The sequence below is a fragment of the Paralichthys olivaceus genome, chromosome 3 (genome assembly GCF_024713975.1).
Source record: "Paralichthys olivaceus isolate ysfri-2021 chromosome 3, ASM2471397v2, whole genome shotgun sequence".
Taxonomy (NCBI): domain Eukaryota; kingdom Metazoa; phylum Chordata; class Actinopteri; order Pleuronectiformes; family Paralichthyidae; genus Paralichthys; species Paralichthys olivaceus.
In genome coordinates this window covers 13891214-13904060 of record NC_091095.1, presented here as the reverse complement: position 1 = coordinate 13904060, position 12847 = coordinate 13891214, and the positions used below count along the sequence as shown (strand labels likewise).

The 12847-nt window shown below is 41.7% G+C and overlaps 1 protein-coding gene across 1 annotated transcript in view; it reads right to left on the bottom strand.

The window, feature by feature from the left end:
* Positions 1–1349: 1349 nt before the first annotated feature.
* The window catches only part of faf1 (Fas (TNFRSF6) associated factor 1), a 59940-nt gene continuing 48442 nt past the window's right edge, over positions 1350–12847 (bottom strand). Inside the window, exons 18-19 of the mRNA XM_069522067.1 lie at positions 9902–10117; positions 1350–2393 (exon numbers count right to left, since the gene is read on the bottom strand). Of these exons, the coding sequence (XP_069378168.1) occupies positions 2310–2393; positions 9902–10117 (300 nt within the window). The 3' untranslated portion in view covers positions 1350–2309. The remainder of the gene's footprint in view (positions 2394–9901; positions 10118–12847) is intronic.

Below are 12847 nucleotides of genomic sequence, written 5' to 3'. Positions count from 1 at the left end.
AAGATTAAGTTGAAACCTGCTGAATTCCCATTAGAAAACACACAGAAAACACTTAGTTACTCTGTTGCTTAATCTAATTCAGCTTAAAGAGAAGATTTGAACAACTCAGTAACTCAACAGGGTTTTCAGGTTTGTGGTCGTGTGAAATGTTTTTTTCACAATTAGTCCACAACCACTGAAGTCTGAACGCACCAGCAAACACTTGAATGAAAACAGGAGAAATTCAAACCTCAAACTCTGACAGTCTCGTTCGTAAATACATAAGTGTTTATGAAATCATTACATTTGCAGGTACTTTGTTTTTCTTCCCTCTAAAATTACTCTGCGACATCTCCTTCAAACAACACCCTGACGTATAATCTTTACACAATAGCAGCTAAAAGAAACTTCTGTCTGTCATCGCCTTCAAACTGTCGGACGAGTTCACGTTTAACATGAGACGACAACAAGTATGTCACTGAAATATCTGGAACTCAAAATATCACATGCAACATCTCGCTTCCTGTCAGGTCCACTGTCAACACTAAAAGAAAGAAAGAAAATCTTTGAAAAGACATTTTCATATCATCAAGGCCAATATCAGAATACCTCTCGTCCCACCACACTATATCTGGGTTGGCACGGTCCAGGCCGCTGCATGTGAACCGCCTGCCTGTAAATTGTAAATTGATGAGGAAGTAGCGTTGCTCTGCTGGGGTTCTCAAACTTTGCCTTAAGCTGACAGAGGAGCCCTGCTACAGATGGAGGGCTAAGCCTGCGTGATCTCTCCCCGCTGAAGGAAGGAAATTAGCTGCGGTGAGCTGATATTACCATGTGGCACGGGAGTGAGAATATTAAAACATTTGTATGTATGCAAAAGGTCTGCCATGGCTAGAGAGATGAGACGAGGCACAGATAAAGTTTGATATGTGTAAAAAAAAATTGTCAGAGCAGGACTGACACTGTGTTAAGATTACATCAACAGTAATCAGAATGTGAACCTCTTGTTTCGTCACCCACAGCTCAGAAGTGAGTTGATCACCATGATGGTTTCTCTTCAGCTAAAAGCAAACAACTCACAAAGTTTATCTATATGAACCAAAAATATATAATTAATATATATATATATATATATATATATATTATATATATATATATATATATATAAAATATATTTTTTTAGCTCTGAAAAATCAAAAAAAAAAGGAATCTATAAAACTGCAGTTTCATGATATATTTAAAAGTTGATTATTTACTCTGGACTCCCTGAGAATCTAAGTCAAACAGATTCCAGTTTGAAATCTTTTGACTCAAAGACCTTTGTGTGAGTGTTGTAACATCTTTCAACAGATTTGCGGGTGAGACAAATGGATGTTCATATTCATATATTTTATATAATGTATATCAAACTAAAACTAATACAGCATCAAACTTAAAAAGGGAAAAAAAACGAAAAAAAAAAAAACCCTGAAAACTGAGCAATCCGTTGGCTTGTGGAACAGTGGATGTTAAAACCAGGGGGAGCGGACACTAAGGGGGGCACAGCAGATGCCGCGGGCATCCCGTCACATCAAGTCTCCAGCGGCAGACATCAGGTGGGGGGGGGGGGTTGCAAGGGAAGGGAAAGGATGGGGGTAAAGGAGTTGGGGGAGGGGAGAAGGGGGTAAGTACAGGTGGAGATGAGACAGTCCAGATTTCTGCAGGGCAACATCTCTTCTTGCTGTTATTTCACTTTTTTTTTACATTTTTTATTTTTTTTAAATTTCAAACACAAAAACCATGTTCTAAAAAAAGCAGCCTTGGTGCGTTGAATGTGTGAAACAAAGGGGGGGCCAAGTCCTTGTTCTTCTTCTATTTTGGTGGGGAGGGGGTGTTCTTGAGACAAAGATTTTTGTCTCTAAACAATGTGATTTTACTATGTGTATGTTTGTGTGTGTGTTGTGAGAGAAAACCATGACAGCAGTCGGGAAGATGAATTTGTGTTTTAGAGGAGTTGGGGTGGGTGGGGGGGGGGTTGTTAAGGTGAATATTTGGCTGTGTGCTTGTGATGCTGTCTTTGCTCCTCTGTGCAACACGTGTACACCAGGTTATCATGTAGCACGACCAGGCCGAGGGCAGGGAGGCTTACTTGCACTTGTGTGTCACTGGATGTGCATGCCAGTGTATTTGTATATGTCATCACTGTGTATTAGTGTGTGTGTGCGTGTACTGTAGGCCCAGACTGGGGGGAGAGAAGGGAGGGGGGAGTCATGCTCGGTGACTACTGTGTGTCCAGCCAGTTCATCAATCAGTCAATGAGTGGGTCCTCTCAGTGGGCAGAGGGACAGTTCCTATTCTTTAGCCTCCAGGAAGAGCGTCTCCTGTGGAAACAACTTGGCCTCCAGCAGAGTTGAGCCTGGCTCCAGCTGGGTGATCTGAGAGGAGACAAAGGTAAAGTACAGGGAGAACGTTAGACAGACAAGTGGTTTGAGGCTACAGCTTCAACGGATGGTTATTTTCATTAGTGATTAATCTGACATGTAGTTAACTCCTCTGCCAATTTCAAAACTCGTTTGGTCCAACCAACACTTCAACACACAAAGATATTAAATGTACAACGATATTAAGCAGAGAATTGGCATATTTACACATTTGATTCATTTCAATTAATTAAAACTTTTTCATAGCTATTAGCTTTCTACACATGCCTGAATTTTTGATAAATATCTTGGCATTATTTCCTGACAAATTCACAAAATTGACCAAAAATGATAACGATAAGGAGAGTGAATAATCCCTGGATCCACTGATTTATTCGGATCTGCTCCAAAATGTAATGGGTTCATATCCCCCCCCGCATCCTCACAAAAATTCATAGAAGTCGGTTCAGCAGTTTTTGCATAATCCAGCTACCACATAACAAACAATTGACTGTTAAATGAAATCTGCAAGGGATTGCAGAAGCATTAAATTCATTACATGGGCCTCGATCTGAGCTGCCGATAAAAACACAGCAACTGATCTTCCTCTGCAAAGTGGATCGATTTAAAAACTAGTTCTGGCAGCAACAACCCTGGTAGACAACATATTATGAATGATTCCACAGGGAAAAGAAAACGTTTTAAAGTCAGCAGAATTATATTATCTAAACTTTTTCAATTACATTTACAGATTTATTCCTGTTAGTGTGAATATGGGACTGAAAAACCAGACGGTGTAAGAGAGTGTGTATTACTCTAACATTGTTTTTAAAAACAACGTATAGGCAGTAATCTGAGCAGCTGGAGCTTCGTTTCCCTAAGAGGAACATCAGGTTTGTTTTCATAAAAAGGCTCTGATCCAGAACAAACTGATGAAGGCTACAGGACAGGAGTGTGTGTTATAAAAGCTCTGCTGTGAGCGAGCGAGCGAGCGAGAGAGAGAGAGAGAAGGGATTTAGAGAGCTGTACATTTCCGATGACTAATAGTGACTGATTTCATCTGTGACACAGGTCAAACAGGAACATGGCTGATGGTGCAGAGGAGAGAAACATTGATCTGTTTTCAGCAGCGATTGTCTAAGAGCAGAGGAATAATTCAGTACCACCCACAACGGAGCTGATTGAGTTAGCCGACACGAAGGAGGTCTGACCTGCGTTTTTCTTTCTTTTTTTTTTAAAACAGGACAATCTGACTCGCTCCCTGACACCCACCACCCCTGTGGGCCTCTTAGCTTATGTGAGCTAATCACTGGCAGGGTTGTGTTACATCGGGCCAATCTAACACCTGGGCAGAATGGGCGAGGTGGTGTGACACCGAGATGTGTCCAGGGCTTATCTGGTGACTGCTGCGTCAACCTCTCTGATTAGGGATCCTTCTAACCTCATGGTGGGATAATTAACCAGCTCGCTGTACCTGACATAGAAGGTCAGAGGGCAAGCCAAGCGTACTAAAGGTCGACCTCACAACAAGCGGAGTGAGAAGTCTGAACTCTGACAATGAACCAAAAAACCAGCTTCACCTACATTCTCATTCTGTGTCTTATCAGTGTTATTGGTGTCAGAACAATCAAGTGTAAATCTTGCTCTATACGCAAGCCCTCTAATTTAGTTTAATTTGAAATTCTAAAGAAGAATTTAAGAAATTATATTTGAGCTTTGAACAATCTCCAAATGGTAATAAACACTGTGCAATGTTATTTTTGAAAAAAATTGTGATAGCAGCAAACATTTAAAAGAATCAAAACAATCCACAAATAGAAGCTGAAGGGGGTTCAAAGACTGTGAGACAAGGGTGACAAACAAAAAAAGGAATAATGGAAAGGTGTGGAGGACATATCAGCATCCGGCAAACTATCAATCTCCCAAGGGTGTTTGGAAATGTCACATCGTGTGCACTTTGGCGATCTTTGACTACACGTCTTTCATCTATCATTGTCCTCATTTCAACGTGTCATTTAGACTCTTGACTTCTCAGCAGGGTCCTGGGGAGCCCCGTGCGGCAGGGAGGGGCTGCCTCATCAACCTTATGCCTATCATCTAGTCAACTGCCTCATAGCACAGCGGGGAGCGAGACGCCATGAAGAGAGGTAAAATGGTGCGTGTGTGTTTTTATGAGTGTTGTGTGTGTTTGCTGCAAATATATTCCATCCCGACGGTGGGGGAAGACGACCAACAGGGCTGCTGAGTTCCTTTTCCCACCTCAGGAGCAGCGCGTCGCAAATGGCTGCCATGCTAATGAACCCGACAGGCTGTTATGACACCACAGCATCAGGTAGGAGTAAATGAGGCTTTGGGGTGGAGCAGGTGTGTGTGTGTGTATGTGGAAGACATATAAGCGTGTGTGCTGCGAATAAAATTGGGATGAGAGTTTATGCTCGCCGTGCACCAGGGAGAGACAACAGGGGGAGAGCAGCATCTGACTCTGAAGAAGAAAGTAGGGAAACAAGATGCCACACTGACACAGGAGACGGGCGCCATCGGTGATTGTTTACATTGTTATCCAATTAACAGACCATAAGCATGGAGGCATCTGTCAACAAACAAAGCTGTTGTTTTTCCTCTGCTCTGCCTAAGCCATATTCTCTCCTCCTGTGCCTACACAGCCATGCATACATACATACATACATAAGACAGACACAATCTAGCTCTCTGCTTGCAGTTTGTCTTTAACCTTGAGTCAATATAATTTCCATCAGCCAATTTAGATCAAATCAATCAGCTGAATTAGGGTCTGACTAATTTAGAAGATGAAATTCATTTCAAAAGATTTTCATCTGACGAAATAGCATTTGTGCAAAATAAAAGGTTTGCTGGATAATTAAAAACACATAAATGAACAGAATAAAAACTGAATTGAACTGAAGCTCAGCGCAAAACCAAATTAAAGAAATTCAAATCAGCTTTATTTGTGTCGCACCAAATCACGTCACATATTATCTGACGTCACTTGACACCGTGAGGTGCAGACTTTACATTATTACAGAGTGAGCACTTCACGAGAGGAAAAACTTCCTTTTAACAGGTAGAAACCTCGAGCAGAACCAAACTCGGGGTCGGCCTCCATGTTGAGAGGAGAGAGGGAGGAGAGGCAGTAATTTTAAAATTGGAATGAATGAAAAAGACAGATGGTGCTTCTCAGCAATCTTAAATCATTTATCTTTTTCTGTTTATGAAAAATTGTACGACATAAAATAATCAGCCCTGTGTGTTAGGCGTTATCAAACTGCAAATTTCCCCACGGTTAAAAAACACACCATTAGCACTTAATGTGAAGTTTGAATTTTAATACCACAATTGTAAAGCCACTTGATTCAAATGAATAAAACACACTGATATAACAGAGGAGGCGACACTAAGCAATGCTCGGCCGTGAAAGAAAAGAAAGGGAAAATAAACACAGGGCCCTCGAGATGTCCGTTTCCAATATAATCAAATGTGCAGCTGAAATAACGCATTTTTAATGAAGCCATTACAGGCCCTACTATGTTAATTAAAACCAAATAACTTGTCTGTTTTAAACTAGTGTTGTCAAGTGTTTATTTGGCCAATTACAAAAGCAGTGGGAGATCATTATCTGCTGCCAGGAGCGTTGACAGCACGTAGCGCCGGGGCGTGAACAGAACAGAAAAGAACAGAGCAGAATACGGTACTTCAAAGAGAGAAAGGCACTGCACAGCTTTGAGGAGGGGAGAGGGGGTGGCAGAAGGAAAGGAAGGGAAAAACAGAAAAATGGGGAACGGAGAGGAAAAGTAAATGAGAGAGTAAGTGAAGTGAGAGAAAATAAAGAGAGAGTAGTTTATGCTTAAATATATTCAAATGTGGTTTAAGTGGGGAAAAAATGAGGATGCACAAAGACTGTGCAACAAGTATAAGTGGAAGGGACGGGGACTGTGTAAACAGGGAGGTGCAGAGGCATCAAGAGAGGGAAAGAGGAGGGAAAAAGGAGACGGAGGGAGGGAAAGCTGGAGGGAAGAGGGCTGAAGGTGAGGAGGGGGCTGGGACCCTCAGGGTAAAAACTCAAACAAGCAGCTTTTAACATAAAAAGATTCGCTCTGAATGTGTTTTAAGTCATTTAAAAATTCTTTGCTTTGATTGATGATTTGCGAAAAGTTCAATCTCGCTGGGAAAGTTTCACATTTCCAACTCCAACATGTGTAAGTTGCTTCTGAAGTGGTTTCACAAAACCCTGCTTGTACGAGCACGTGTTCAACTTCAGAACTTCAGTAGAGGAGATTGTGAAAATACCTCCCAGTATCAAACTGTGCACATACAAAGAAATGGGACCAACACCTGCATCCAGAAAAAAAAACTTTAGATGGATGCTGGATCAACAAAATCGCACAAAATGTTTGAAAGATACGCACACTTGAAGCATTTAAGGATTTAATTTCCACTGATGCTTTTGTCTTTGTAACAATTCTAGATATTTCTATTTACATCTTCCTGAAAGTAGATCCATGGTGTGACTGACTCCCTATTTTAAAAAATAATTCAACAGAGACACCACTAATATTTAGTATTTGTTTTGAACCCGTATAGAATACCAACTTTTTATGTGACATGAATTATGCAGACTATTCTTTTAATGCATATTTTTTAATGACATCTACTATGTAATCTGTGTTGCTGATACATTTCATGATTTGTTCAAAATGGATTTTGGGTATGTAAGATTGTGACTCTGTTTCTTTGTAAAAATTCTGAGGAAGAGCATTGGTGCTTGAAAATAAATCATTTAATGGGATCTTTAGGTGTGTGGATCGTCTCCTTTAACACTCTGTACATACATGCAGTAAAAATAAGTAAAAACCTGTTTTGAGTGCAGGGAGACTTTAACCGAGTGAGATACTGGTCCGTGTACGTGGCCTAATATGAATCCAGCTTCACAGATGAGGCGTGGTGTCACACATCTTGGTGAAGGAGTGGGTTTATCATTATAACAGCCTTGAGGAGCCTCTGAAAGAGGCTACTTTCAAAATAAACTACCTTCCTTCTTCCTGTGAAAACTACTCTTGTCAGATAGTGGGAGAAGAAAAGCAAAACACGCCAGTGCAACAGATGTAAAATCTATTTCGGCTTCTTCTATGCCACTGTTTATTTTTGTTGCATCTCGGGTTTTGTCTAAGAATCAATTTTGCAAACTCACTCGCGGAGCTGGAAGAAGGATTAAGCGAAGGTGAAATAGAGTACAGTATCACTGTAAAGGGAAAATAATACGCTGGGTTGACAATGTTTGGGTGTCTACGAGCAGCCGGGCAGGAAGAGCCGATTGCCGATTATTATACCGGCAGTCTAAACATTTTCACCGCGAGCTGAAGGAAGAAGAAGACCCTCAGGCCTTCGAGCGGTGGTTTGAGCATGACACGTATCAGAGAGAAAGGAGGACATTCTTGAATGAAAAGCTGAAAACTGAAACACTAGACGCCCCCACCTCCTCCTCCTCCTCCTCCTCCTCAAAGTCGCTGACAATCATAGAAACGGAGAAAGGGTTAGTTCCCTGAGCACGGCTAAGCCTAGTACAAATGATGCCAGTGTAAGGCCTGCTGTAGTGCTGAAGAGATAAGCCACTGATACCAAATGTTGAGGAAACAACGGAGTCCAAATTTTAGAGACTAATCGACACTTATTGGCTAGACTACAGGAAGGTGGGAAACGGCACAGATCAGTGATAGGAGAACTGCTTTGGATGTTTTATTTTTAATGAGAATTAACTCATATTTCCAGATGTACAGAATCCCAACCTTTTCCTGGTTAATAATGGGGTAGTTTTAGGACAGAGTATTTTAATAAACGTCACATGATGTTCTCAGGTTGGATTGAGAAGATCCACTGATTTGTGTTCCTGCTGAACCAGTAGAAATGAGATAATGCGGGCTGACGAGGAGGGAAATCACAAAAGAAAGAGTGACACTCCACAAAGCCACAGAAAACTCGAAAAGGGAAAGAAGGTTTCAACAGTTGTGCAGTATTACAAATGCAATAGTGCTCTATCCTCTATCCTCTGATCCTGGCAGAGCAACAGTGAGAGCGTCTGGACGGGATGGAGGCTTTCTATGCTCCCTCTCTTTTAATTACAACACAGAGCTGGAGGATTAGACAGGGGCCTGTGTTCACAGCCTCATACTGGCACTTCCACTGAGCTGCTTCACTTCTCTCTTCCCCCCAAATCTCTCGCCTTTCTGTTTTCTGGAATTATCTCCCATCATCTTCTTTTTTAATATCTTCTCCACTTGTCTTCTCCATCCTTTTCTCTTTCAGACTGTTTCTCTGATTAAGTCTTTTCTTTGTTTAAGCTTCTGTCTTCTCTGTTCTCTTTTCCACTATAGTTCTGCAGTCGCCATCCTTCTTCCCTCTCCTCTCCTGCTCTAATCCTCCCATCCTGTTTTTGCTGGAATTTCATCTGCGATGCAGACACATCTTTATCTCTGTCTCCAACACATGTTTACTCTTGATTATAAAGAGACAACTGTGAATCCTTTAAGTGACAAAGTTGTGAGCGGGGCATTTGTTTGCTTGAAAATATTTGTGCATGTGTTGAAGTGTCTGATTGTGACGAAATGAGGAGTGTGAGCTTGAGTTAATGTGTGTGTTAGTTTGAGGTGTTTGTGCCCCAGCGGTCTCTACAGACTGCCATGGCACACTGCCTGGGCAAGCCTACACACACACACACACCACTATACAACCACCACCACCCACTCCTCCACATGCACTCTTCTCTTGATTAATGGAAAGCCCATTTTTGTTTCCAGCAGCATGGCTAATTAAACTGGTAGTTAAAACAGTGCTCATTAGCTCGTTACCACCGAGCGCGGCGACCAAACTCTCAAATGACGGGCTGTAGCTGAGTGAGTGCTGCCGCACGTCAGCAGAAGAGCCACAGAGAATACTACTGTCAGTGCTGACAACTGTATCCTCACACAGTCACAGTGTACTGTATTCACAACGGACTGATTGCTAATTAATATTCACTGAATATTACGTGTGCGCAGGTGGATGGATAAACAGGCGGCTTAACTTGCACCATCACAGGTATGCGTAAACAAAGGCAGTGATCCTCAGGGGCTGCTGTGGCGCACAAGCACTGCAAACAAGAATAATGAAAAGGCAAGAAAAACTAAATCGTCAAACCAACACAACATATCATCTTAACGGCTTGTCTCCACTCACAGCTGCCACCCGAGTTTCAGCACAGGCCCCTTTACAGCTACAGGCCAATTACAGCTGCGGATCTCTCCAGCAGAGACTTTAGTTGAACACTTCATAACCTGCTACTGCTCCTCTCTGGTGCTCTGACAACTGGATAATTCAACTCCCATCTTAGGATAAAAAAAAGTCTTCACCCCTCCACTTGTAAATTTAACAGATCACGTGTTGGTCTTTGCAGCATTTTCACTGCTGGTATGACTGTATATGAGCATAAGAGGGTGATTTTGGTGCACGTGTGCATCTGATATTAAACTCACATTTCTACGAGGGAAGGTGGTGAGGAGCTTGAACTCATCGAAGGGATACCCCTTGGACGCAACGAAGTCGAAAAGGACCTGGAGCTTACAGCTGCCCAGGAAACGCCTTTCCAGAAACTCGCCGCTTGGTGTGCGGATTCGCAGTTTGCTGATTTGCTCTCCAGACTCCTCGGCGGGCTCTGGCGGTAGCGTCTTCTCCAATGACAAGCGGATTGCCTGGAAGAAAGATTGGGACAAATCCAGTATAGTGGTCAGTACAGCACATTGACAATTTTGGATACTCTACATGATCTAACTAGAGTTGGGCAGATTTCTATTATGTTCATCACAAGAAATCTGTTGAAATTCCTCCAACTTTTAGAATTAGGTTTTTCTTCACTTCGCAAGATGATGCATGTTCTAGACACTGCATAATAATACACAACAGAACAAATGTTCTATACACAGAGCTTCTCATTGTTGACTGAATGTTTACATACAGGTGCCAGTGAGGTGCAGCTGTCATCACTGGAGCTAGAGTTCTTTTTTTTTAAAGCCTATTTGCATTACAAAAGTTACTAAAAATGTTTGTATCTTTTGTTCACAGGAGACTATGATTCATAATAGGATATATAACTTCAATTAATAACATTTAAATTAATCAAATGATTGAATGAGCTATTAACTCATTCATTTCAATAAAATATTTTAATGTAGGCTATTCATTAATTAATTAATAGAAATGAAATGGAATAAATGATAATCAAACCAATAGTATTAGTGGGACATTGATCAAAACAACGACAAATTCCTACCTAATATGCATTATGCATTATTCTAATTTAGCTTTACACAACAGCACCTCTCTACAACTCTTTTATGTGTGTTACTTGTACATCACATTTTTCCCTATAATAGACACATAAGAATAAAACTAAATGGATTAGTGCAGGAGAGGAGAGAAGCCAGGGAGCTTATACACAGTCCTCCCGGATGCAAGAAAAAAAAAATCAAGAGATTTGGTGAAGTGTTATTATAAAAACAAAGCGCTATCTCTTTCTCACTCTCTCTCCCTCTTGTTTATAGAAAATTTAAACCAAAGACTCGACGGTAACACTGGCAGCGATGCAGATGATGACACACTATCCAAATAAGAATGAAGGAGAAGCCAACGAGTTGCTCCCAGAGTCTGATTGCAGCACTGTTGCCTCACGTTAATTAAAGCAACTTCGTGTCCAGAGAATGTTATTAAATTAGTTGTCCTGTGTCTCACCCTGTTCCCTGAAGCCTGGTGTCACCCAGAAGGTTGCCAAGTAGCATTTCAATATGTTAAAAACAGCCAAGTGTGCTCCTAGCTCTCTCTCTCATGCTGCCTTATACTGCTGCTCAGTGAGGGGGAGTCTGAGACTGAGCCTGCTGATTATCTCAGATAGTTTCAAGTCTTGTATCATAAGAGCTAATACATTTTATCTTTCAGACACATAAATTGGTTATAGTGTTTACACCACATCATAAGGGTGGTTTATGTGGTACAAAGACAATGATCAACTGTCCTCCTGCACAGTGAAGCTAATCAGCTCTCCTGTGCTCTGAAAATCAGAGCGTCAGCTACTCCCCCGAGCCTTTCCTCCTCGCTCTGCTCCTGCCCCTCGCCTCCTCCTCCCCCCAGCTTGTTGTTCCTGTTTGGCCAGCCTGGGAGCATATGCTGTGACAACACGCCCCGGCTTTATTTACACACCATAATGCAATTATATTTCATAAGAGTGTACAACAGTAGCTCATTAGCAGCTTCGGGTGTTGGGGTGGGCAGGGTAGGGCGCGTGCCGCTCCGCCATCAGCTCCCTCAGGTGTAAGAGCTGATGCTGACTTGAGTTAAAGGCATCCCAAGGGATAAAGTAATGCACACGCACACACAAATAACAGGCAGGAGTGTGTGTGGTGGTGGACATATAAATGCAGACAGACTGTCAACCACAGACGCAAGCATAAACACCCTCAAAAGTGAGAGGTAGCGTCCCTAAAGAAACAACAGGACACACGTCTAGCTGAGCCCTGGGGCCCGGCTGCTCCGCGCAAACAATCACAAGCATCTATCCGTCCATTTATCTGCCTCTCCGGCTCCACTCCACTAACCGCAGAAAGCAAACAGATGATGGGGACAGGGTGGGGGGAGGAGGTGCACCTGACAGTCACACAACTGTATGCTAAGACCCCCCTGAAGGAGGTAAATAGTAAAGGCAACCCACACAGGTACATGAAACACACGCACCCCACCCACCGCCGCTTGTCTCTGCACGAAGGCACAAAATCACAGAGAACGCGCTCCCTCTAGTATTGTTTTCTCTCTGGTGGTAACTACTGGTTTTGTTGTCTGCAGTTCGCAATCTCATAGGAAAACTGTAAACAACAAACACAAAAAAATATTTTAGGTTCAAAAGCAGATGCATTTTTCAGATCCGGTCCAACAACACTGGGGATTGGATACTAAACATTTGTTACTGTTGTGGTAAAACAACAAATTAAACTAAATGTCTGTAGCCTTCAAATGGATCTGTCTAGTGGTCACAAGGGAATCTGTCCACAATAAAAACCAGTCACTCAGTATTATAAAAAAAGGAAGGATGGATTTAAAAAGCAGTATCCTCTGAAATGTTTAGATGGAGGAGCTGCATTTGTAATCTCATATAATAATATAATCAAGCACATTAATAGGTTTCTACTTCATGTAAATGTTCAAGCAGTAAATATTAATTGTTAACATTTTTGTTTTCCTACATGGACTATATTATTTTGCAGAGACTGAGAAAAGAAACAAATTAAATTGAATGCCTTGATTGCACAGTGATGCACCAAACTTAATATCAAAAACAATAATCAATCATATTGAAATTGTGTAAATACTGTTCTTTGATTTTCCGATATAACTTCTGTCTGTGTATCTGTGAGCCTGTGGGGGTACTTGTGTAC